The sequence below is a fragment of the Rhamphochromis longiceps genome, linkage group LG11 (assembly GCF_057381845.1).
Source record: "Rhamphochromis longiceps isolate RC_006_pf linkage group LG11, R_longiceps_female_GT1.1, whole genome shotgun sequence".
NCBI lineage: Eukaryota > Metazoa > Chordata > Actinopteri > Cichliformes > Cichlidae > Rhamphochromis > Rhamphochromis longiceps.
In genome coordinates, this window is record NC_140567.1 from 27,835,969 (window position 1) to 27,863,366 (window position 27,398).

General features: G+C 39.2%; 1 protein-coding gene across 1 annotated transcript; it reads right to left on the reverse strand.

Annotated features, from left to right (window-relative positions):
* Window positions 1-2,139: 2,139 nt before the first annotated feature.
* Window positions 2,140-13,993, reverse strand: zc3h12aa (zinc finger CCCH-type containing 12Aa). The gene is made up of 6 exons (XM_085423462.1): window positions 13,554-13,993; window positions 12,159-12,592; window positions 11,560-11,699; window positions 8,236-8,470; window positions 6,721-6,827; window positions 2,140-5,120 (listed from the first exon to the last, which is right to left on the reverse strand). Exons 2-6 carry the CDS (start codon window positions 12,530-12,532, stop codon window positions 4,078-4,080), a joined length of 1,899 nt encoding a protein of 632 aa, XP_085279588.1. The 5' UTR covers window positions 12,533-12,592; window positions 13,554-13,993; the 3' UTR covers window positions 2,140-4,077.
* Between the last annotated feature and the right edge of the window lie 13,405 nt (window positions 13,994-27,398).

The following is a 27,398-nucleotide window of genomic DNA, read 5'->3' on the forward strand; positions in this document are numbered from 1 at the left end:
AAAGGAAGAGGCCATCATATTACACGCCTGTGAAACACAACCTGTACTCAAGCTTTTATGTTCCTTGTCTTAACTGACAAAGTGACTCCATGTCGCAGAGAAATTGTCAAAAAAAAAAAATCTTGATAAGCGAACAGCTATGTTTAAACAAAGGCTTTGAAGCCCAAGGTTGTTTGAGTATGCTAACCGAATTCCCTGTTTACACATCATGGTAAATGGCCTGTATTTGTATAGCGCTTTACTTAGTCCCTATGGACCCCAAAGCGCTTTACACTACATTTAGTGATCCATATGTTCACACACTGGTGATGGCAAGCTACATTGTAGTCACAGCTGCCCTGGGGTGCACTGAAAGAGGCGAGGCTGCCGGACACTGGCACCACCGGGCCCTCTGACCACCACCAGTAGGCAACGGGTGAAGTGTCTTGCCCAAGGACACGGGGACCGAGACTGTCGGAGCCGGGGCTCGAACCGACAACCTTCCGATTACAAGACTGCCAACTCTTGAGCCTCGAATGCCCCCACATCATGTAAAACATGGGACACATGTGTGCGAACATTGCACAAGTTATAGAAGTAAAGTTATATAAAGTAAATATTTACATTCATTCAACCGTAACACCCCACTCTAGCTGGTAATGGTAACTGTGTTTCTTGATTAAACAAATATTATTGTTGCACCTCCTGGATAGTTGGCATAGTTTAGATTTTTGAATTATCAAAAAAAAGAAAAGAATCAAAAGCCAAGAAACAGAAGTGGTCCATCGAGTCTCAAAACAACATTAGATAACAAAGAATTGACATGTTGGGTAATATCTGCAACTCTGTGAACTTTAAAAATAACAAGGACATTTCTCAGGGATATAGTCATAGAGTTAGGGTGTGAGAAAGGTTGGTGTATTTGCACAAAACGGTTACATATGGAGGTTTTGGAAGGCTAGCAGCTCTGTGAGGCTACATGTGAGCTACTGACCCTGCACACAATGATTATAATACCAATAACCACAGCGATTAGCATGTTAACAGTTATAATTTTCAATGTGCATTAGCATAATGATGATTCCCTTTATTTTAACATAAATCTAGTGTTCATGCTGCTTTAAAACAGCAGCATTTTGTTTAATTAATTAGTTCACAATTACCTTATTAGCGTGTAAAACTAGTTAAGGTGAGCGCTACATTGGAGAAACCAATAAGCTCCATATAGACTTTGAAGTTAAGCTAAACGATCTGTCCCTGCAACCTGGACAATATAGAGACAAATGGAAAAGTTGACTCTTAATATAAAAACAACTCTCACCTTGTACCACCATCAGTACGGATATGAGGCCTTTTCCCAGTGAGACAAATTACATCTGCAGGGACTGGTGATGCATGAAGTGCAAGATCTTAGTTATCTACTTTCTTTCCTATTATTATACACAAGTGTGATTGCATTTAACATTTGTTTTTAAATATAAGTTAGTTTTAAATCATGTCTGCATCGTTCAAGTGGCAAAAAAGGTATTTAGCATGCTCTCTCTCTCTCACACACACACACACACACACACACACACACACACACACACACACACACACACACACACACACACACACACACACACTTACCTTTCCCTCAGTCACTGGGGGGAAAAAAACAGTTTCTCGTCCAGGCTTGCAACACGAGCTGCGCTGTTTCTTGTGAAACTGAGTAGGACAGTTTGGCAGCAATTCTATCTGTGAGGCAATCAGGATCACTGTTGTTTGGTCTCTGATTAACATCAGAGGGATATTTACAAGTGAATTAAATAAACCCGAAGAACTAGTTTGGGATTAATCCACTAACCCCATACCAGCTGTTTATTTTCTTTTGCAAATCCATTTCGTGAACGCCGTTGAGCTGTAGCGTATCCTGTCTTTCATTGGGTGTAAAGTGGTAGCTGTGGACAGCAAAGACAGCCAATCACACTTACATTCACACCAATAGCCAATTTAGAATCACCAATTAAACCAACATGCATGTCTTTGGACTGTGGGAGGAAGCCAGAGAGAGCCCACACAGGTATGGGGAAACATGAAACTGGATTTAAACCACTGGCTGGCTCTCCACGCAACAGTGCTAATCCCCGTCCATTTGTGTTGTAATAGACTTCACACATATTATTATTACAATAGACTTTAATAGGTAGTGACAATGCATTTCCTAAATATTCTTACAATGAGTTCTAACACTAAACATTTGAAGTTAATGATCCAATATAAGAATAGAGAATACAAATCATTTATGAGAACTAAATTCCATAACTGTCATTTTTATACGTTATACTGTAGTCTCTCCTACACACACTAATCGGGACAGTTATTCAGAGAATGATTCATGAAGCTGATTCAGGTTTACAGAACAAATGATGATGACACATCAGCAAGTTCCTTTTGCTTGGGTCAAAGCCTTTTTTTAAGTTCAGTTTCAATTTCCTAGCAAGATCAGCATTTACACTGTATGGCAAAAACATGCAATGTTAGCTTATCTTTGTGGACTACATGACTTTTATATTTACTTATGAAGCTCACAGAGCAAGGACACCAAAGGTATTTCAGAAGTGGGGAACTAAAAGCAACAGAGTCGCTCTTTGGAGAGGCGTATGCCGTAAATCAAACTACTGACTTTACACATGCCCTCTGTGACGTAACCTACTACAGGTTTTCTCATGCCAGATCTTATCAGGACAGAAACAAAATGCTGACAGGTAAGAACACTTCAAAATTATTGATATATCAGATGAAATACTCTTGAAAGTTTAAAGTTTGAGCTGGTTAATAAAGGAGAAACAAAATTCCCGACCAATAAAAACAATTTAAAAATGCAGCAGGACATCATCAGTTGCCTTTTCTAATGCAAAAACTCAAAAGTCACAATAGAAAAAATTCAGATAACGAATTCAACAATTAACTTTATTTTGGAAACCTCAGACAGAGGTGTAAAGTGGATGACTCAATGCCTCTTTAGATCAAAGACTACCTTAAGCCTGCACATTTAAGATGTAATTTCCGAAATGCTGAAGGTTGGATAGATGCAAACATTTATTAAACATACGAGCAATGACAGAGACAGCATGCAGGAGTTCTATTTAGCTGTCTTTTTGTGGTGTTGTCTTTACAGTGAAGTAGATGAGCAGGATGTAGCTCTGAGGGTAACATGTTACCCTTACATGTAAAAGCTCTCTGGCCTGAGATGGAGAGGAGACATAAAGCCAATCTCACAGGGTAAATGCACTCCTAGTACTGGTTACATCAGGAAGGTCAAACATGCAGATCTATCTACTGTGGTGATAAGAAAGCAGCTGAAAATACCTTCTGTGTAACTTGTGTGACAAGTTACCATTGCATGAGCGTTTGGTGTCCTCATTTTCTCCGTCCTCACTTGTCATGTTTGTTTAAAAAACAAAAACAAAAACAAGATAGCAACAGCAAAAATGCTCTCAAAAAGGGGACTTCCCAAACCAGTTGGTTATGTCATGGTGGCTGTATCCATAGTTCATAAAGGTTTTTATAGCTCACCTACATAATTAGCGTTTCATTTTTCTTTTATTGTGGTATCTCAGCTACTTTGCTTTCAATAATATTTGGAAGCCTGGGTACTTTTCTGGACTGACTGCCAGTGTTTTTTAGTATACTGCAACTGTCCCTTGAAAGGATAATACTTGTCTGCAGGCTGTTTCTGAAAAACTAAGATTAAAAGTAGCACATAGTACAGCAACAGGTTATTTCATGAGAACTTAAAACTAATTAACTTTGAAGCAATATGCATAAACAAATATGCATAAATGTAACCGTTTTCCATCTAGAGGCACTTTTTATCCAAAACATGGATGACAAAGACATATGACTCCAGTGTCATAAAAAAAAAATATAACCTATAACAGATTAACTAAATCATTCATAAATAAAACGTTTCATTTTTACAGTATAATAGCACATTGCACAGAATTAGTTTTTAAATGACTCAGCTATAGGCACTATGCGACCTTCTGAAAAGGTGATAAGGATGCTATATTGAGGTCAAGGCAAGTAGTAATGACAGGTCTGAAAGAAGAATAATCAGAAAAGATCTCTTTGGGCTTTCAGCTTCAGTATCTCTGCAGCTAGTTTCTCAGCATTCATCAGATTTGGAAACATTTCCATGACAGTATCCACCAGATGTGGGTTGAAGATAGTTTTGAGCTTGTTGCGGAGTTCTAACCTTTGTGAGTCAAATGCAGCAGAAGATGGTTGTTGTCCCCTTGAATAGTACTGATGACTGTTGCTAGAGCAGCAAGAATTGTGGTAGTGTGAAGAACGAGTTGAAGAAGGGAAGCTATTTGGTCTGCTGGCTTGTGGTAACCCCTGAAAGGGATCTGACCAGTAATGTTGCTGAACATGGGTGCCTCCACTGTACTGGAAATGGCTGGGGAGGCTGCGCTGGTGGGAAGCAGTGGGTGTGAGGGCATTTGGGTGATAGGCGCTGTATTGGGGTTGTGCCTGAGAGTCCATGTTTCCATGAAATTGCTGGTGAACTGTCGAGGGCATTGCATGAGAACAGCACTTGCAAGGCTGATTGATGTTATTTTTCTCTAAATGTACGGGAGAATTTGTGGCTCCAGGAGGAGCACTCTGATACTGCAGCCTGAGCATCTTTGAGTTGTGGAGGGAATGCGAAATATCAGAGTACTGACTCTCAAATGAGCCAAGGCCTGAATCCAGGTACTCTTGAGACATGTTGGCATAGTAATGATTTGGCATCAAGTGCAACCCAGGCCACTCTTTCTGACACTGGGTTCCTGTTACAGAACACGGCATGTGATTTGGATTGTGTCTAGGATCCTCCCAGTACAGCAGCTTGTTTTCACTAACGTGATAAGGTGGTGAGGAAGTCTGCTGATCTCTTTTGAGCTCTTTGTTGGAGTCTCGAGGATGAAAATAGGCATTTTGAGCAAGTGCGGGATCAGACTGAAGCTGTCTGGGTGACAAACTGGCATTTCTCTCTTCTTTTACAGTAGAAATCTGGGCTTTCTCTCTCAGTTCATCAGCTAAAGACAGATAGGGTTGGTTTACCCGCTCAGGATGGTAGAACTTACACTTTATGCCATACGTGCACTTTTTTTCTGTGATGGAGAAAAATAAGACACATAAGCAAAAATAGGGCTGCTCGATTATGGCAAAAATGATAATCACGATTATTTTCACTGAAATTGAGATCTCGATTATTTGACGATATTTATTTAACCCTTTAAGACCTACCATAGAACCAAGTCCGCCAGAGCTTATATTATTTTTTTATATGCTGTAGTGCCATTTTTGGGAGCATTTCAAGTTGCTATACATCAATACAACTGTTATAGCCCATATTTTAATAATATGTATGCATTAAGTCCATAGTAATTACATTAATTGCAAAAAAGTGCAATAAACTACAAAAAAATTGAAAATCGTTTTTGTTTTTTTTACATATATATTTCTACTTGGGGAAATTTAAGAGGCTTATCCCTCAAAACTTTAAATACAAAAAAGTTGCAAAAAAATAGTTTACAACAACAGGAAATTTATTTTGAGTTTCTTCATAGTTTTATTTTGGAGATACAGCAATTTTTATATACTGCAGGAAAAACAAAAAACAATCCTATGATGCAAATTTGCAAAGAAAACAGCATGTGCATCAAAATAAACTATTTCCAGCAGTGCAATTCGAGTTCTAAGCATCCCAGAAACTATTCAGAAAAGTCAAACATGACTTATAAAAGCACCAGTATAGGCTTTTAAGGCCTACAAGTAAAAAACTACATTTTCCACGAAAATGACGTCACTTCCGGTTTCGGACAGGAAATGGCGAACATGCGACAGTTCGTGCTGACGTCTGTTTCACTGTGGGAAGTGTTACGAACAGCTGATCGGATCGGCAAAGAGTGTTTCTGGAATATTATGTTTTTGTTCCTGCAAGCGCTTTTTATGCAATTTTTGCAAAGCTATATGTGGAAGGAAACCGGGACCGAGGACAAGCTGATGGCATAAGATGTAAGTACAACTCCTCCGGTTTCATATGCAAAACAAATTATTGCGCTAGCTTACACGTTCAGGTTCTACAGGGATTTAAAGGGTTAACAATAACAATGTATTGAATAATGACTTTAAAAAATAATATAAAATAGTGTGCAAATACTGATAACAGTGCAAATGTTTGCAATATAAAAAATAAATGAAAAATGTAAACATCTATGTTTAGTGAACTTTGTAGTGTTGCTCTGTGGTGCAGCTATGACACCATAGCAAAGTTTACACACTATGTCTACTTGATCCACGTCTCACTCCACGAACCCATAATGTTTCCACACCACTGAAGTTTTTTTTTTTTTTTTACCTCTCTTTTCAACCAACGGCAGTCACTGTCCTCTCCAAATAACTTCTGCTTAGCTTTCCGAGCTTCCTTCGGGTCCTCTTAATTGTTGTGATGCGTGTTCGAAATGCAGAGAGGTGCGCTCGATTTGCCACACGGAGCAGCGCGAGAGTAAAGCACGAGGGAGGGGCTAATAATCGGCTCAGTCGTTTTTAATGATCGTTGAAAGCCCAGATCGTAATCGTGATTAAAATTCGATTAATTGAGCAGCCCTAAGCAAAAAGATTTTTTGTTGATGAGATCTAATGTGGACAGCACATTCTCTGCTGCAGAAGAGGGTAACACTTCCTGATCGATATGCTAATCGTACCTACCGTATGGACAGAGTTGTCTCATTTGCTCCGTAGGACGAGGCTTTTTCCGAAGGAAATTGTCAAGGCTGGGGCCGTGGCGACCCAAAGGGTCATCTGGGGGCATGAACCTGTAGAAAAATACAAAAATTGTAGAGTTCTTCATCCACTTGTAGGGGAGACCGGGGATAGTTGTAACATTTTTGACATTTCTGTCTGTAAATTGGAGTTCTTTTAAGGTAGTGGATTCAAAATGTAATGCAAAGTATTTACATGTCTCTGCTATTAAATAGTGCAGCTATTTTCTCTGCAGCACAATTACCCATTGCATGGTATGGTCTCAAACACAAAGAGTGAAATGTTACAATTAACCCCATAGTCTGGGTTAGTTGTAACATATCCCTGGGTGAAATGTAACACAATGAAATAAGGGTACTAACAAAATATTAACATGTAATCTTTGTTTATTCAACACATGAATGCACTTAGAGCCATTTATGTAGCTGTGTGTGTGTGTGACAGAATGCAGAAATCTAACTTTTGAACATATTCCAACCCCCCAAAAAGACAAATTCTGGAATTTTCTGCAACTGAATATTTCATTAATTTTGGTTGGTCTTCCTTGAGTTTGGCCTCATTGGCTCAGTGGGCATTATAACCTACAACTCTTGCACCAATTTTGAACATAACAATGAAGCTGAAAAAATGTAGTTGTTCACCAGCATCGCAATTGAATTACTTTTTATCATGGCTTACCTTGGTGTGGTTTGCAAAGTGCTTCAGAAAGATGAGGAAATCTGTTTCTTGCACCCATCCTGACTTATTTCCACTACCAGTACTTCCTACTGGTCCATCTCTGACACAGTGGTCTGCATAATGTATGTGTGGGAACACAAACAGTGGAGGAATTGTGTTGCCAATGGCATTAACCACATATACAAATGTGACCAGTGAATCTCTCTCTGCTGATGTCGTTGCCCCAACTTGTTTAATATAAGTTAAAGTAATAGTGTGGTAAGTTTTAACATCTGCATTATTGTTACAACTAACCCAGACTGTTGCTGTTACAACTGACCCAGACTCCTATAGCCATGAACTAGCTAACATTACAGCCAACGGCTAAAACATTAGCACTAAAGACCTACACAGAATATATCCCCATAGACATACAAATAACATAATTTAAGTTTGATGAGTTTAACTGCAAAGCAGATAATGCTATTAGAAATTGAAATAAAGTAGAAAAACTTACTTTTTGGCATACAAATTACTTTTTTTCATGTTAAATTGTCAGTGTTTGACAAAATGTGCTGATTTTTCACATGTGATAGCAGAACTGAATTGGGCGTGCACAGGATGAGTCACATCATTTGAAACTTAGCCCTGATTGGAGAAATTGGAAGTGTTACAACTGACCCACGTTACAACTATCCCCGGTCTCCCCACAACTCTGCTGTAAGCTGCAAATTCTTTTTCTGGAAAATTCACCACGAAGGAAAATGTGGTATTTCACAGGCACATACAGAAGAACAGGCTTACTTGTCATTCACAAAGGAGTACATGAGCAGCCTCTCTTCAATGCATTTCTTCCACTCAGGTCTTTCTGCTTGGAGGTCTCGGTAGGTGTCATTGGATACGATTATTCCATCGGACTCATACGCCAATTTGATAATAAAGCGGTCATCATAGCAAACCACTCGCTTGCCCCCAACACGGCGTGATGGAGTAAAGACAACGATTTTCCTTTTTTCAAGCTCCAGCAGAATGTGTTGATCTGAAAGTGCAACCAGTAATCAGTTACAGATCCAGAGTTGACAATTTACGCTGTATTAAATGATTTCGTGTATTCAACTGTACTGTGACACATTAAAAAGATGTGGATTTATTGAAAGATGCATGCCAAACCACAAGGTGAAAACAAAGTTTGTACAATTTTAACAAGGTTGAAAGTTAATATTTGCCTTTATTCTTTGAAAGAGCTTCAACTCTCTCAGGCAAGCTTTCTTGTCATTTCTTTATGTAGTCTTCAGGAATAGTTCTCCAGGCTTTTTAAAAGCTGCCAACATCCAGTAAGCTCTTTATTGGATGTTGGCAGCCTTTTGTTCCCTTCTCTGTGAAGAGCATCCCACACTCCTTCCATAATGCTGATTTCAGTGCCTTGAGACAATTGTTGTTGTAATTTGGCACTATATAAATAAAACTAAAATTGAATTGAATTTCTAGGCCTAGGGAGGTCATTCTATTTTTTTCTTTTCTATCCAGGTATTTCTTTGCAAACTTGATAATGTGTTATGAATCACTGTCGTGCTGAAACATGAAGCTGCTGCCAATCAGACACCTCTGGGATGCTATTGCATGGTTGATCAAGATTCTGACAGCACTTTTCTATGTTCATACTTCCACAAAGCACTGGATGAAATGCAGGCCAAAGCCATGACAGAGCCTGCACCATGTTTTACAGATGGCTGCAGACATGTACTGTTGTACCTTTCTCCTGATCTCTTCTGAACAGAACCAAAAATTCTAACAAGATTCATCACTCCATAAGACCTGTTGCCACTGATTTTCAGTCCAGGTATTGTGTATTTTGGCATACCTCAGCCTTTTCTCCCCGTTTCATTTCCTTACGAATGGTTTTTGACAGCCACCATTTCATTGAAACCATTTCTGACGAGGCTTCAGTGAACAGTAGATGCATCTCTCTGGGCCTGTGTCAGATCTGGATTTTTTCCTATTTCTTAAAGACACGACTTTCAGATATACTTTGCGTGCTTTAGCAGAAAATTTCTAGAGTAAAACTTTGAAAAACCTTCATAAACCTTGGAGAATGATTGCTCAAGACCACAAATTTTTTGGAATTAGAACATAAGGAAATGAGGGGTAGCTTAAGATTACTCTAGATCATGCTATGTGCAAGCTGAGTGAATAAATGCACGACAAAGACACACGCGCACACACACACACACACACACACACACACACACACGCACACACACACACACACACACACACGCACACACACATTGATAGTGCTTCAAAACAAGTTAAGGGTAAGTGAAATGAACCTTGAACTCTGTGTGATGAACAAAAGATAGAAAACCTTATGTGATAGAAAAGCACTTTTCTAACTTCTGTCAAAACTTAACAACTTACTGTAAATAGATACCAGTAGTTAACTACAACATCAAGTACGGTAGGTGTGGAAAAAAAAACAACACACAAAAAAAAAAAAAAAACAAAAACAAAAAAAATCCCCATCTCTACTTCCCGATGGGACTTTCCCACGAGTAACTACATGGTGATTTTTACTTCCTTGTTCAAAGATTGAAAAAAAGAACCTTTGGATTGCTCCACCCAGGCTGCACAGCTATTAATTCTTGAGAGCAACAAGGGGCTTATGCTCCAGGATGTGCCATCCTTTTTATTTAGTTGTTGTGCTGCAGGTGGTAATATTTACACAAAGATACACTGACATTATATTCATCTGGGCTTTATAAATACACGGACATAAGTGAATCAGTTGGGATAAATTTAGAACTCTATTATACACGACTGTCTGTGATTACAATATTGTAACCACCCAAAAACAGTCAGAGTGACTCATTTAAGTGTATTTCCACTTTTTCTTGCCATGGCCTGGTATGGAAATATTTTATGCTGGCCAACTAAATAATACCCTGTTTCACAACCTTAACTTTTTTTGCATAGATGTATTAGTTTTTCTGTAATATCTCCTGGCTCATGTGGGAATTATTCATGAATACAGAATTATGTGATAGAATTTCTAAGTTTTTCATTTCTTGCTTAAAAAAAAATCACCTCTAAAACTCACTGTATAATACAGTATTTGTTTCTGTATTAACAAAGAAAAAAGCGTGAGTGGGGGAAGAAAAAAAATATCATCTTAGCACGACTTGTACGCAAAAACTAGAATAAATGGCAACCTCTCTGTTACAATAGTTGTGTGGGCTTATTTCATTTGTTTCAGTTCCTTATCAGTAAGAATTTGTTACCTTCTGAGTAAAACAATCAGGCTACCATTTAAGAACATCTTTAGTGATTTATATCCATTTTAGCTACTTTTTGTTCTAAATCTATGGGTAAACATTCTGATTACAGTGTGGTTACGGCAGGATATGCCCTGCAGATATTATCTCATTGTATAGAAACTGAAACTTTAAGAGGCTAACATAGTCGGCACTTTAACAGAAGTGATCAGCTTATGTTGTAACCATTGCATGTGCCACACACTGAGCCCGGAGGGGAATTTTTTGTATCTTTTGTCTTATCTGACAGTTCAGAAGGTGTGGTTCTCAGTCTCCTGGATTCACTGGTCTTGCCTGCTGCCAGGAGACTAAAATATAAACTTTTAGTCTTCTCTAACATTAAACTAACCAATAATGAGAAAATTAGCAGATGGTAGAACCAGACTGACTGCTAAAAGCAGTCAACGAATTTTCAATTCTAAGAATTTCTTTCATTGACAGCTTACAATGGACGCCTTTTTACACATACAAAACCTGTTCTTTATTGGCCTGGACTCAAAGAGAACACAAGCACATCAAAATATTTTGTCAGCAATGCACACATCACATTTGTTTTTTCCCCTCCAGCAATTAGTGAGTCTTAAGGGTCTAATTCCATCTTTATGGTCGTGCTAACATCCAGCATGAAAATAATATCAGATTCATTTCTGTTTGAATCAAACCTTATTTGTCATTCACACCCCGTGTGAAAACTGCTTTTTGTGTCACCAGTATTAACCTCATTTAACTTCGCCTCACAGGGATGTTAGGCTGAAATTTGTCCCGTCTACTTGATGAGAAACATCTGTCTGCTTTGCTTTATTTCTGCCATCCTCACCTGTCAGGGGAGCATCAGCTCTGGGCAGCTCTTTGCGCCAGCTGGGAACGAACACAGTAATGCTAGTATGACCTCTGTCAAGGAAGAAGTTCACCGCCAGCTGAATCCCTTGGCATGAGAATACTTCCTTGTTGCCATGACTGTGAAAAAAAAAAGAAGCATAAGCGATAACATGGGTTCAGTTAATCTGACCGAAAATAATCTAATCTAATTCATAGTCAAAAGGAGGCTTAACAAATTACACTGATCTGAGTAAACACCACGTCTTCAAATGCTGCTTAAAAGGAATCTTCCCTCTGGCTATTACCCAGTCCTAAAGTCACATATTGCACATAATTTCTGGTAAAAGGTGGGGATTCTGAGTAGAGGATCTAGAATTTGCATAATGTCTCAGCGGTCCATGCTAAAACATGCACGGGCAGTGCAGTCAACACCTCCTTTAAAAAGTCAAGTCACACGACATAGTAGGAAAATAGAGAGTTAAATAAGACTTTGAAAAATAACTGTCCTTATTCAGAAAGTGTTCATAGCAGCTGTGACATTCATGGATTATGATTTAATCTGATAATCTACAGAGCAGGAAGTATCATCAGGATTACCTCATGGCAACATTGCTGCCGTCAATAACAACAGGCCTCAATTCTTCGTCCGGTTTGTTTTGGTCCCACAGCTGCGTTGTGTTTTTGCATGACCCAAGACCCCAACTGGGAGGCTGCAGGGAGTCGTTTTGGCGTGTGCTCCTCTCGTCACTGTCAGAGCTGGAAATGCAAGGTACACTGCTGGTTCTGTTCCTAACGAGCTCTCCTAGCACCGCATTAGTGTCTGTGCTTAAGCCCTGTTTCCTCAAAGCAGCCATGACCTCTGATGGGGTGTAACCCAACTTCCTGAAGAAGTCCACTCTGAGCTGGAACTCCTCACTGTCTGCTTCCAGAGAGTCTGAAACTGAGCTCAGGCTGGGAAGAGCCTCGTCCATCCTGAAGCATCTGAGCCTCTTTTTTTCAGGAGCATAGAAGGTGAATTACATCAACTTGGCCTGGGTTAAAAAAAATATGATATTCCATTAGTTACTAAAGGAGTTGTAGCTCATATAGTCTGAAATTTTACAAAGAGTAAAATAAAACATGATAATACACATTTCAGTGGCCATTACATACCTCAATATTCTGTAATTTGTTTTATGTATGCTTCAACAAAATTCAGCCTTACATATTTGAAGTTTGTAAAAACTCTGGTGTCCCAACAAGATTTTTAGCCCTGAACTGACACCTCAAAACCAATTCCACCAACTTCGCCTTGTGAGATTAAGTAATCGTTAAAGATTTATACAGGCTACTAAAGTAGTGGAGTATGGTGATTAATGGATTAAACATTTAGACAAGTTCAACTGAATTAATCTTCTTCAACCTGTCATTTCTTAAGGATAACGCCAATATTTTGGCACACCCTGCTGCTTTAATTGAAAATGCGCTTCCTTCCTCTCTTCTCGTAGTCTTTTGAACTATAGTGTAAAAAAAGAAACAAAGAAACAAGACATATCTGACGCCCAATGGACAGTCTCCAGCTGCATATAGCAAATTACGGTGACAGCTTCCAGATTAAGCACTTTAAGCAAGTAATATTACTTTTATTTTTAATATCTTCTTGATAGACGTGTCAAGTTAGTTCTTACAGGCTGTAAGAGGCCTGTTGCAACATATCCTACTGTAAAGTTAGATCGCTTACTCATTTTCTTTTTACGCAAGTCAGCAGATCAGAAAGTAGTCCTGCCCTGCTCTGTGTAACGTAGGCTACTCTTCGATAGCCCATGTTACACACAAATAAACAAACAAGGCAGAAAAGTGTACCTCTACCTGTACTGTATACGCCGACTTTACCTGGCACAGGTAAGAGCTCAGTTAGCCGTGCTACTAACGGGACATTTCCCCCGCTAAGCCCGATCGACAGATCACATTACAGTCAACAAATCTCACGGCAGAGGCGAGCCGTCGTCTTACCTGCTCGGTTTCCTTCTGTTCTATTTAACAGCAGAGGCCACTTAAAGTTCGAGTTAATGTTTGGAAGCACTCTTAACTTTGACGCTGTTCCTACTTCATACAGTAGCACCGCCCTCTTGGAAATGATTTCTTCTCCTCTTCCTCCAGGCGCATGCATGCACAGCCATGAAAACATTTGAATATAAGAGAGATACGATAAGGTGTGCCTGTTTCCGCTGGCTGTCACTCACTCACTGTAGTATTCAAGTTTTTTTTTCTTTTTTCCATTTGTCAGCAGCAAGAAGAAAGAAAGTCTGAAATATCACAAAGAGTATCAAATAGCTCACGTTTCTAGTTGCTGTGTCCCCTTTAGGCAATGCGCAATAAGCCCGACCTCACAGCACTCTTACTGTATATCGTCTAAAAATAGAGCTTATTTGTTTTTCCAGTCAGTCTAGAGCCAAAATCGGAAAATGACACCAAACCAAAGTCAGTACGATTATATGTTATGAAACTGTGATTACAGGTAAAACTGATCTATGAAATATTTTGTCTCCACATTTTAGTTAATTTCCTTTTTTTCTGAGTATTTTACGTTTATATGGTTATTCACTTTATTCAATATATGCGTGTGTATTTTTAATAGTTTAATATTGTACAGAAGCAATGTCTCGCCATAGTTTTTTTTTTTTAAATTACAAAACAGAAATATATTGTCATGATCCATATATACGTTTTTTAATGGTTGTAGGCAATGGGATGATTGTTGATAGGACAAATTAAATAAATAGGACACGGCGCCCCCTCGTGGTCCCGGAATAGTATTGGGAGTCAAGATTAAATACTCTATATTGTCATTATGCAAGCATGACGAAATTACAGTTGAACATGTGGAAAAAAAGCAATCGACCCTAAACGTAATGTGCTCAAATCACTGATTTTTTTTCTTCACACTAGAGGATTTTCCAGAATGAATGTTCAGTTTAAGGTCATGCCAGAGCATCTCAGTCAGATATAACCCCTAAATTTGACTAGATCACTCCAAAACCTACATTTTGTTTTTTGAGCTATTTAGAGGTGGACTCTGTGTGTTTTGGCTCATTATCCTTCAAAACCCAAACCCAGGACATTTTCCTTCAGCAGTTTCTAGTAGGCAGAGTTCATGGTTCCATCAATTACAGCAAGTCATTCAGGTCCTGAAGCAGAAAAGCAGCCTACCACTACTACTATATTTGACTATTGCCATGATGCTCTGTTCATGAAATGCTGTGTTAGTTACCAGACGTAACAGGACTCAAGCCTTCCAAAAATGCAACTTTTTTTTTGTTGCCTATCCCATTTGGTTCTTTAGCCATCAGAATTATTGTCTGAAGGCCACGAAAGATGCCCAACGGATTTACTTTACCAAGTGGATCATCATGGCCTTGCCATATTGGTCCATTTGATTGACCTTTATTATTGTTATGTATTTATTTTATTTTATTTTCAATTGTTACAGATCGGACAGACATGACTGGGGGATAGGAAAGGGAGATAGAAAGAAAGAAAGAAAAACAGAGGGGAAGAGGGACAGTAAGAAAAGGCACTTAAAAAATCACCTGGATCACCCGTTGAGAGAAGAAAAAACAGAAGCGAAAAGAAGCAAAAAAGAGAGCAACATAATAAACACAACACAATCGCAATAATCTAGCTAACAGTAAATAACAGTAGATACTAAATATTGAATGTTATTGCGCAGCACGCAAGATCGATAGCGCACAATGTCCTTTGCAGCCAAGAAAGGTGTAGTTTGTGTCTGTGAACACCCGTGTGTACACCTGTGAGCATGAGCACGCTTGTATTCAAAAGGTTTCTCCATGTAACAATCTGCTAGAGGATGTGGGGAGCCATAGCCCCGTTCCCCAGGGCACAGGCATGGAGGAGATCCAGGCCCCAGACATCCAGAGGCCCCAGAGTGTGAGAGCCCAAGAAGGACCATCGGAGGGGCAACTGGGCCACCCTCCTGGGAGGAGCTGAGGAGAGCCCCAGACGACGGGTCACCCAGCAGCCACGGAGCAGAAGCCAGAGGGGGCTGCAGTGATGTGCCCGCGGACATACTCTAACTCCCAGGTCCAGGCACCACCTGGACCTGAGGAGAAACCAAACCCAGGAGATGCCACCCTTTTCCCTGGGCTGAAGACAAGCAGACTGCCCCCGGCCTCGCAGTAGCAGGGACGCCCCGCATCCCAGACCCCAATTGGAAGGCCATGATGAGACAAAAGTTCAACCTTTGTCTCATCAATCTACAAAATATTTTCCCAAAAGTCATGGGGATCATCAAGATGTTTTGGAGGGGTTTTTTTTGGCAAATGTGAAACTATTTTTTGCTCAGTCTCCTTCTCAGTGTGGCCTGAAGTTTATTAGATGTTGTTCTGGCTCTGTGAGCTCCTGGATGAGTCTTAAATTACTCTTGGAGTAATTTTGGTATACTGGTAACTCCTGGGAAGTGACCAGCATACGCACGTGGAGCTTCACTACTGTCCCAAGTTTTCTCCATTTGTGGATAACGACTCTCATCATGGTTTTATGGGGTCCAAAGCCTTTGTATGGCTTTGTAACCCTTTCCAGACTGATAAATGTCACTGACTTTATTCCTCTGTTCTTTCTGAGTTTCTTTATATGATGTCATGACTTGTTGCATGCAGACATCTTTTAGTTTAATTCACTGTGTCAGACAGATTCTGTTTAAGCGATTTCTTGATTCAGCAGGTCTAGCAGTGTGGTCAATGAAACTGAAACAAAATCAGGAAGGGGGCAAATACTTATTCACAGAACTCTTTATATGCACGCACACATATCTACATACATATGCTTATTCATATATGCACACATATGTCTATGAATACTTCTGTGTTTTTGACATATGTAAACGTGTAGACTTGAACAGTAGAATGTTACACTTTACATTAGTTATTTACAGGTTATTAAATGCACTATTAAAAAGCAAATTAATAAAATACTAGATTGTATAAATTATATAATTTGAATAGTGTAAACATGCAGAATTGAACACAAGAAGATAATAAAAAGTATCCTGAAAAAGCTTGTCCCTAACTGAGCTATGAAACTTTTAGCATCTAGTTGTGTACACGCAAATGATAAATATGAATAACACAAGCAATGAAATAAAAATATAACGTGTTTATGAAAGGAAGGGAAAGCAACTAACAGTCAAATAATTCTACTCGGTCTTTGGGCAGTGCAGCAAAAACAAATCTACAACTTTTTGTTTTACACAGTAATTTGGCCACTAGATGTCACCGTTGCTTCACAGTTTCCGCTGTGCAGGCTCTGCTCTCAAAGGAGAGGTTATGGAAAACGTTGGTCTGCAGGTGGTAGAGGTTTCAGTGGACTGATGGTTAAGTTGTGCAGTTTGTGTGTGTGTGTGTGTGCCTGTTTGTAAACTAGCTTTTGTGTAGAGGTTTAATGGCATGGTCGAGTTGGGATCATACCACGTGGAGCTTGTTAATGGCATACACAGAGTTGAGTTCCAGAGAGTGGAGAAAGTAATCAGGGCCAGTTGCCAGACGGCAGCCTCTTCTGAGGGACCACACCACTGGTCCCAGGTGTCTGTAAGGCCTGATATTACTGCAGGGCAATGAGCTGCAACCAGCAACTATAAGTTTGGGGATACACACGTACAGAAACATACACACACACACACACACACACACACACACACACACACACACACACACACACACACACACACACACACACACACACACACACACACACACACACACACAGAGATAATTACGCTGACTTTAATTCTTTTTCACACAGACACACCATAACCTTATTTACAGGTACATCTACTTTAACACTGGGCATCTGCTTTTTGTCACCAACAGTCCCCACGATGTGACTGAGTACACACACATGCTTATTCAGAGATATAGCAAAAGCACATAAATTTACACTTTCTTACAAGAGGATTATCTCTGATTTTATTTGTGGGAGAGATTCCAGAGGCATAAGCAAGAAACATCTGTTGTATGACACTTGGCAAGAAGCAAAGTTATACAGTGTTTTACTGACTCCAAGCTGTAAAAGCAACATTACGGGTACAGTAGTTCCTCGTTGAGTGCATTGTTTTGTAATTTATGGCTAGGCTACAATGAAAGACATTGTTGGCATTCAGAAAACTATTGTTCAGTAAATGCAAATCTTGAACCTTGCTGAGAATCCAAGTGCTCAAGAATGGATGAGCTTAGTGCTCGGTTGTTGTGAACATCAAACGCTTATTTCCTTAACATCTTGGGGGAGGCATTGCCCTGCTCAAAGGCATATCTTTTTCCTCCAGGCAGGTGTAGTTTGGCAAGGCTTGTTAAACCTGAGACAGTTGATCAAATATTCAGCCAGGCTCATTGTGCTGCTGAGAGCTTTTGGATGTGGTTGGGATAGTGCCGTGCTGATAAAACCAGCTTTGTAGTGCCTCAGTGCCGGCCTCCCTTTGCTATTCCTTTCACTGGCTGCCCGGGTCAGCCGTCTGTCAGAAAAATTAATTTTTGTATGATTTCTTTAAAAAGATCCAAAGTAAAGAAAAGGCAGCCTTTAACTGAACTAATCCATCTTATGCCAATGGTGTCAGAGTGATTCACGATTTCCAATTTAGCCATGGTTTGAATCTAAAGTAAATCAGGCAGGAAGGTTCTACCCTTTGTGCAGCCGGACGACAAACCCTCAGTGACAAGAGCTTTCAAATGAACATATCCCCCACATTCATCTTGTTCATTTATTACCTCAGACACACTACGACTTGTCCTACATAGAACATCAAGCAAAGACCTCCTGGCATTGTGTGTGAGTGCAGAGGAGGCAACGCATTACCACTGGATCAGTAGCAACACTATTGATAGAAAATTGGACAAAAGATCAGCAGAATGGAGAGGGTGCACGTTTTAAGCCTGTGTTTAATTAGATTTACTTTGATAAGTGACAACTGAATTCCCAGAGAAAGATGTGAGCAGAAAACCGTAATGTATCAGCTACCTGAGCATGCTGCGCAGGCACACCTGTTCATGTAGATGTGCACTGGAAGCACATGTATCTATCTAAATATCATGCACTCTAATTTGTTTTGTTTTCTCTTAATTAGGGTCATTTGTCAACCTTTAGGCCAGCAGTTATTAAAGTGTATTTAGGGCCTCTTTAATTAAAAAAAATATTAACCTTCCTGTGTTGTATTTAATACAAAATTGGAGAATGTTAAAAGATAGCTTAATGAGAGATGTTTAAATCATAATTTTTGTTTTAATGATGCAATTAATCTGTGAAATATGGGTCACCGAACTCAGCAGTACATCTTAGCTCTGTTAAGAGTTTCAGTATTTTTGTTTTACTACGTGCGACTTGACAGTTTGGTTTTATTGTCACAACTTATTTCCTCTGAAAACCAGTTTGTCCAGTCCTAACTGGTTTTACTTCTCTGAGATACTGCTTCGTCAAAATTTGTTGCATACCAAAGTCGAAGACCAAGATCTTGGATTCCAGATAGTCTTTAAAACTTTTAAACGTCATGAGGGCAACACTGAAAACAAAAAATTCCAGACAAACATGCATTCATTGCAATCTCTAAAACATTCATGCCTTGAGATCTTTCACCAAAAGAGAGCTAGAAGGAGAATACTGGACTTATGTTTACTCTGTTGGCAGAACACATACTCTAAATTATAACCATAATTTCTAAATATTGTGTAAAATGGCAGTATAAACAAATACAACAACTAGCAGATCTCATAAACCCACGTTTAATCGTGAAAATTATTGCCTCGTTTTGAATTTGGAGGTAGCACTGTTTCTCAAAAAAGTTTGGACAGGCACAACAAAAGGATGGAAAAGTAAGTGGTACTAAAAAAACAGCTGGAGGAACATTTTGCACCTAATGTGGTTAATTGGCGGCAGGTCACTATCATGACTGACTATAAAAAGAGAATGTTACAGAGGAAGAGTTTCAGCAATCTGCAAAAAAGCTGTTCACAAATTGTGGAATAATTTCAAAATTTTAAAAAAGGAAAAACCTCATTATCTACAGTGCATAACATCATCACAAAAATAACACCAGAGAATCTAGAAATACATCTATGTGCAAGGGACAAGGCAGAAAATCAAAATTGGCCCTCAATTTGGTTCAGTTCACTTCAGTTCAATTTTATTTATATAACACCAATTTACAGCAACAGTCCCTACAGACCCGACAATATGGCTCAGAGCAAGCACTTGGTAACAGTGGGAAGGAAAAACTCCCTGTGAACAAAGGAAACCTCTGGCAAAAACCCGACTCAGGGAGGGGCGGCCATCTACCTTGACTTCTGGGGGGGGGGGGGGGGGGGAAGAGAAGAGAGCACAGAAAAATATGATGATATACATATTATGCAAGAGATTAATAATCACTAATGATTAAATGCAGTAGTGATGTTCTGATGATCAAAAGGAAAGTTTTAAGATCTCTGTGTAAATTAATAAATAAATCTGGGTAAATTCCCAGATGATTAAACATGAAATCATTTTGCTTTACCTGAAATGAGTAAAGAAAATCAACAAGATAATTCATAATGTTATTGGGGGGGAGGGGTTATATTGGTTGAGTCTGATTATTGAGGGGGTCATAACCCCCCCCCCCCCCCGGAAATTACGCCCCTGCTTTGTACACATTTCCCCAATTTATTTAGAATTTGGGGCAATAAAACAAGGAGATTTTTGTGCTTTTGGTGTCTCATGAAAATGTATAATAATTCATGAGTGAGCCTTTAACTGTCCAACAACCATGCAAATACTCTGTACTTGAAATAAATGTTGTCCAGCCAGCCATAGATCATTTAAAGATCACTGTGTGTAGGTGTGCTGGATCCCAGTGCAGCTCAAGCCCTTGCAGGTGTAACCTCGGCATGGAGCCTCATCCAAGAGCTCCAACAATGTTCTGATTAATTGTTCCTGTCAGCCCGGGTCATTTAGCCCTACCGGTTATTCTGCATATTACTCATATCCACACTAAAAAAAGGCACACACTGGCAGGAACGCATGTGCTTGCACAGGTAAACAGAGGTGGATACAGTACATATGGTTACACACAGACCCACAGACACCAGCACACAGAAAGACACACAAACAAAAACCACTTCCAATTCCTGGCCTCATGTGTTATAGCAATTCAGGCTCAGGCAGTCAGGCAACGCTCCAAGGTATTCATTACTATTGATGTCAGAATTCACAACAAGAAGTGATGGCTGAACCTCCTGCAGTCTGTACTGTTTAAAGCCGAACTCCTCTCCCCCAGCTGTTGCTCTCTGTCTTCAGTTAGGAAGGGAGACTGTGGTGATTAATGCACTCACTGCCAGGATCTCGGGAAAAGAACCTCGAGTTTCAGCTGAAGCGCTTTGCTCATATTGTGGTGATTCAGTCATACAAAATCTTCACTGTGGAGCAATCCTAAAAAAAAAATAACTGCATCAAAATTGAAAATGGTAACGGTCCTGCATTCTGCCACGTCTCTGCTGCTGTGCTGCTCAAGATGAATTAGGCTGATGCCTGTTTACTCAGAGGATTGTCTCGAATGTACTGCTGTTTCTTCAGTCTCGGCTTTGCTTTTTTTCAAACTTGAACAAGTGTTTATCAATCAAGCAGGTTATGGCCAGAAGGAGCTAAGCATAAAACAGTCACAGTGCATGATTGTGTTTGCGTATGATGGTAGTAGAAGGAAAATAAATAGCCTAATAGTGTTTGTTGGGATTTTATTAGGGAGTTATTCCTTTGTGCTGCATAAAAGAGGTAACACAGTTTCATGGTGTGACAGCTACTCTCAGTTCTTGCATTCACTGCTTGATTACTTTGATGTCTGTTCACCTCGGGGCTCCTGTTCTTGCTGACGTTGCTCAGAACTGTGGTATAAGCTGTATACTGATAACACAAACTTGATTTGGCTTGGTGGAGGGGCTGAACGCTGGAGATAGTGCTCGTCTCAGTGTGCACAGCTCTTCAGTGATTCCATCACTATATTCAGTGCTTGACTCATAACAACCTGCGGGATTTGTTGATAGAGGCTTTTGTAGCTTTACGACAGAAGCAAATTAATAAATAATAATTAAAGGACTCCAGCTGCAGGGATGGCAAACGACTCATTAAAAAAAATAAAATAAAGATTACAGTCAAATAAGCAGAAGATTGGGTTTCTTAACACTAGTCAAATGGGTCATGTTTTAGAAACACTGCTGTCCAGCAGAGCAGAGCCACAAAAAATACACACTACTGCGCCAAGAGCCTGTCATTTATATGTAAATTCAGAGGAAGTCCTCTTAAAACATGTAAGTGGAATCAATACAAACCCAAATAATATATAATTCATTTTTAATTAGCAATGCCATTGTAAAATGAATAACTTGTAATACAGGTCTGCTCTGCTTATACACACAAATTCAGTTTAATCAGGAGAAAAAAAACAAACAGTAGCACAAACAGGCTCTAATGGTAGTATAACAATAATATCAATGTTTCTGACCCTTGAAATCACCAAATGTTAAGCAATTTCAGTATTTACTGGAGATTTGGTCAGTGTTTGACTTGATTTCGAGGTATTTTATTAAGAACAGAAATGAGAGAAAATGTTTGAGTCAGTCGAGTTGTTCATTGCTAAAATACATAGAATTCATAGGCTTATTAGATTTTTACAGATTAATTAAAATTGTGTGTGATGACTTTAGTACACCAATTCTAGTTTCTTGTTGTTTGTTTTTCATCTGTCTATGCTGTAAACCATATTGCAAGACCGCCCTGGCTTTAAATGTTTCAAATGAAAGCTGGAATTACATTTGCAATGAACATATTACTTTTCCAACCCATTCAACAGTCTCCTATTCTAAATGTGATTCAACATTTTATTATTGCAAGAGAAACACTGAAGAGGAAAATCTGCTCTTAATAGCAAATGGCTAAAGTATCCTTAAGAGGTGTGAGAAAAAGAAATAACAGTCATCAGATTAAACTGGGAGTGATTCTTTTCCTCCTCTTTATTTTCTTTTTTTGGTCATTATATACCCACAGGATCATACCAGGGTGTTGACAGCTCTTGTGCTCTACTCCGTACGTGTGGGCATTAGTTTGCTGTCAGTACTGGTACCATGGGGTGACTGTTGTCATTAGCTGTTAGATTTCTGATTCGCACCCAGTGGGAGTGGGCTCTCAGGAGCCAAGCTGCCAATTGGCTGGGATAACGTACAGTAGGCCTGGTGCCCCTGCTTTGTCTTCTCTAATTGAACTGAATATGGATTTCTCCTTTTTACACCAAAATATTATTTTACCCTTTAACTGAAATTTAAATCTAAAACTTCAGACTCAGAAAAGGCAAACACAAATCTGCATAAATCTGTCAGATCTCCACAATTTAAACTAACTATTAAAATAGCTTGTCATTCATTCTTTTTATTATTATTAAAGTTTCACTAATAAGTTAACTGAATGTCTCACTGGTGCAGCGTTTAGAACTGTTGCCTCACAGCCAGAAGATTCTGGGTTTGAATCTGCTGGCTGTCTGGGGCCTTGTGAAGTTTGCATGTTCTCACTGTGCCTCCACAGGTTCTCTCTGTGCTCTCCAGCATCCTTCCACCCTCCATGGAGATGGCTACTGTGTTAACTGGCAAATTTAAATAGGCTTCGGTGTGGATCTAAGAGTGTATGATTTTCTGTGTCAGCCCCTGGCAACCTGTCCAGGTGTCTACCCATCCTTTCACCATGTGACAGCTGGGATAAGCTCCAGGAGCTGGCAATAAAACAAATGGATGGAATCAGTTAATTATGCTCGCTTTTTTAGGTGTAAAAAGGAAAAAAACAAGCCAAAATTTTATTTTGCATCTCATGCACATAGATGGGCACGGTAATTAGTAGTAGTAGTGTCATGGCCCTCTTCACCACACCTTCCCTTTCTGTCTGTGTGGGTGGCAGCTGTTTTCTGCAGGTACTGGAGAGAAGGGTTGCCTTGGCCATAGACGTCAGCATCGATAACACCTGGGCCCATTGAGCCAGTGCTCTACAAAAGCCCACCATAAGACACCATTCTGGATTTTGGTTGATGTTTGGTTTGTTTTCCTTACACTACACAAAACTCAATTTCCCAACTCTTCACTCCTGAGCGCTGAGACCACTGACTTCACCTGCCATTGTTATTCTACAATTATTTCCTGATACTTCTTTATTTTAAATAAATATCTTAATTGCCATTTGTGTGTGCAGCTCCCATGTTATCATGGCTGTGTGCCTTGGCTTATGACAGCAGTTGTTTTAATAAAATAAATTAAACAAAGGATCCAATGACAACACACAACATGAACATTATTATCTTATTTAGATTGAAAAAAAGACAAAACATCATAACTTACTTTTTCATCCTCTTTGGTGAACCACCGTGGCTTGTCACGGTGCTGCACAAATAAAGTAGTATTCTTGTTATTTGATTCCCAGATGCATATGTTTTTATGGCTGCAAAGCTATTTTAGTGCTAAGCATATGAAGACAGACCTGGATGGATGGGAACCATAATCGAGCTTTAAGTGTTGGATTGCTCATACAGAATTTGGAGAATATGGAAGTTGTCCTGTTAAATGAGGACGCATTATCCCACTTGTAATGATTAATGAAGTCCTTCGGATATGACAACTGACTTCGTAATGGCTCCATTAGGAGTGCCCCCTGAAGCCTAAGACAGTACCTTACCCGCTCTGTGGACAACTATCATGCTTTTTTACTATGTGTGCTTTGGGGGCCATACTGTGTGCTTTTGATGAGCTCTAAATCACTTACATCTTCCACTGAGGAAAAGGCTTAAACTGCTAAGAGAGAACCATACTTCATTGTTTTTTTTTTACTTGGTTATTCTCCAGCAGTTTATAGAGCTTTTAACCTCACACCAGTCTTTGTTTTCCTCTCCTCAGTGATGTGTAAAAATGTAATTCTTCCTTATCATGACCCAAATATGCAGTCATTCATCCAGCGGCTGCCAGTTTTTATTTACTCGGCTTCAGTCTGCTTGTCAGCCTCATGCGATGAATACCTAAAATGGAATTTTGAGTGGTTAAACACAGGTAGTAATTCACTGTTTTTTCCTGAATAAAAACGATTACCACACAATACCATGCGCATTATGATGTTTTTAGCTCAGGGGTTTAATAGGGTGATCATTTCTTGTCATTTCATTGCCAAGAACTTTAATGGAATTTCTGGATAATTGCAAAAATGCTAATGGAAATCAAAGCCTTTGGAATGTAAAATTGCTGAAAACAAATACTATGAAGGCGGATGAATCACCAGTAGTGATAGCACTGCTAATATCAATAATGAGAATACAAAGGGAATTGTGTGATAATGCGTTTATGCACACAAAAAATGTATTACCCAGAAGATAAATGGTAAATTACATAAACATCAAGATTTTAATAGGAAAATATGAAAAAAAAAAATCCCCTGATATGATGAAATGATGCTCAGCAAAGCAGCATCAACAATACACAACTGTGCAAGGGGTCCAGATTCACCAAACATTGCCCGTTTCAGTCTCCTGTATAGAGGACTATGAGGGGAAAATAGGGACTGTTTCAATTACAGTATACATGGAAAGGCCATTCCTGCAGCGGGGTTGATATGTCATTCTAACAATGTCCAATTAAAAAGAAAAAATGCTTCCATTATTCTTCTATTAGAATACCCGTGCCCGAAACGGCACTGAAAGACATGCACCTCCTGGTTAAAGGTGAGAGTCCATCAGGCGTGAAATGAGTACAGCACACATAAAATAATTCATATTTCCCCATGGCTGCCATAATTTAGTTTTGCAATTATACTGGGTGTGTATATGTGTGTGTGTTTGTGTTTTAATGCCAGTGAAACATGCAAAATAATATGTTTATGCTGGATCCTATTTTTTATGTGATTTATGATGTGCAGTGTTGGTGAAAAGACCTGCAGGAACAGTAAATACAGTAGACATGATAAAGGGAATAGTCTCTTTGCAACATTCAGCTATTTTATAGAACTTTATCAGGCAATTAATGAATTTTACAAAACATTAATAATTGATTTCATAAAACAACAACAACAACAAGATAAAAAAAGTGCCAACACACTATCTTCATCTCCTTCCAGCTTCTTAAGGATACCAGATGTTTCGTCTCTTTCTGTTTGGTACATTTATTATCTGAATATATTTGAATAGTGTAAAAGGTTAACATATGTGTTAAGTTGAAATGTGTGGCTGGTAAATCTGGATTACACTAATAGTTAAAAAATTAAGAGATAAAAAGACTTATGGGGATGTTAGTTCAGTTTATGTCTTCATACAAGGAAATAAAGGGAACACCCCAGTTATATTTTGGTCTTTGTTATATCGTTCAGTGTTAAATCAGTATTTTCTAATTACACTTTACATCTTCCATGGCATTACTTAAAAAATACCACTAGGTGGCGCATAGCGGCCAGGAGGAGCGTAAACCCCCCTGGGAGGCAAATCTGCAGAATAAATCCTGCAGTTGAAACGTTGTGTGTGTGTGTGTGTGTGTATACACATTTAATTTGTAAAAATGTGTATACACACACACACACACACACACACACACACACACACACACACACACACACACACACACACGTAGGAAAATATTTAGTATACACATCCAGAAATGCATACACTATTATATATTGTACATATATTTATTAGTTTCAGGTTGGCCATTCTTGTATTTTGCTCGTTTGTGTTGTTGTGTTTGCACATCTCTGTTGCTTGTGGGGCTCGCACACAAGAATTTCACTCGCATGTGCTGTGCCAGTGTGCCTGCACATGTGATGTGACAATAAAAGTGATTTGATTTGATTTGATTTGATAAACAAGTTCATGATCTGTGCCTCTTTATTTCAATACACAGGTGGGTTACTAGTCCTCAAAATGACTAATAGGTAACACAGTAGAAGCAATAAGACTGTTGTGAACTCGTGAATGAAAGTATACCGTTATAAGTTAAGTACTGTTTAAGTATTGTGTTTTGAATGAGATCGTGATGTGAACGTGATCGTGCTAGGCTAATGGACTGGCTAGCGGGGGAAGTGAGCCTCAAGTACCGTAGCGATGCTAAGGCACGTTCTCAGTTGTGTGTTCTCTATATGTCTTGTTGAAGTAAGACAGGATGCAAAGGCTGTAATTAATGCTTGCATAGCTGCTCATGTGCTGTATACGAATGGTTATTTGCTATTTACGGGCTGTGAGTTACAGTACATTGTATTTCTTGATGCAGTGATATGTATGTGTAACCGGAACAAAGGCTGAGGCAACCTGGTCACTGCGAGCCAATGTTATCTATATTTATGATGGTTAATGTATACTCGGCAAGGTTATTCCTGTACTTTTGACAATGCGCTGACAGCTGTTATGCCACACGTTACAAAGAATTGCTGGGTCTTATGAGAGGCGATTAATGATTTGTTCCCCTGTTGATGAGCAGAATAAATCCTGCAGTTGAAACGTAAACAAGTTCATGATCTGTGCCTCTTTATTTCAATACACAGCTGCAGGATCTAGGATCGCACCCCTCCCAGGCACCTGTCACACCAGGGGGGCAACAATAGCTTTGTTTGAGCAAGGCATTTGATCAAGCTGCTGCAAGATAGGAAACTTTTATTTTTAAATAGTGGTTTTTAATAGCCTTTCTAATTTGTATGAAAAATCTAAATATTGAATGCAAAACAAACAAAAAAGACATAGTGGCCCCTGCAAATGTGCTATGTGAACACCGTACAACTTTCCAAGTAAATATTAATAGTTAAGTGTGATGTCCTTGTTGGTTAATAGTC

Bases quoted from the DNA above. Each gene is read 5' to 3' on its own strand.
- zc3h12aa (XM_085423462.1), bottom strand. From the start codon at position 12,532: ATGGACGAGGCTCTTCCCAGCCTGAGCTCAGTTTCAGACTCTCTGGAA. The intron at 8,471-11,559 runs GTGAGGATGGCA...TTGCACTTTCAG, and splicing joins AGCTGATGCTCCCCTGACAG to ATCAACACATTCTGCTGGAG. The intron at 5,121-6,720 runs GTAGGTACGATT...TCTCCATCACAG, and splicing joins GAGACAACTCTGTCCATACG to AAAAAAAGTGCACGTATGGC.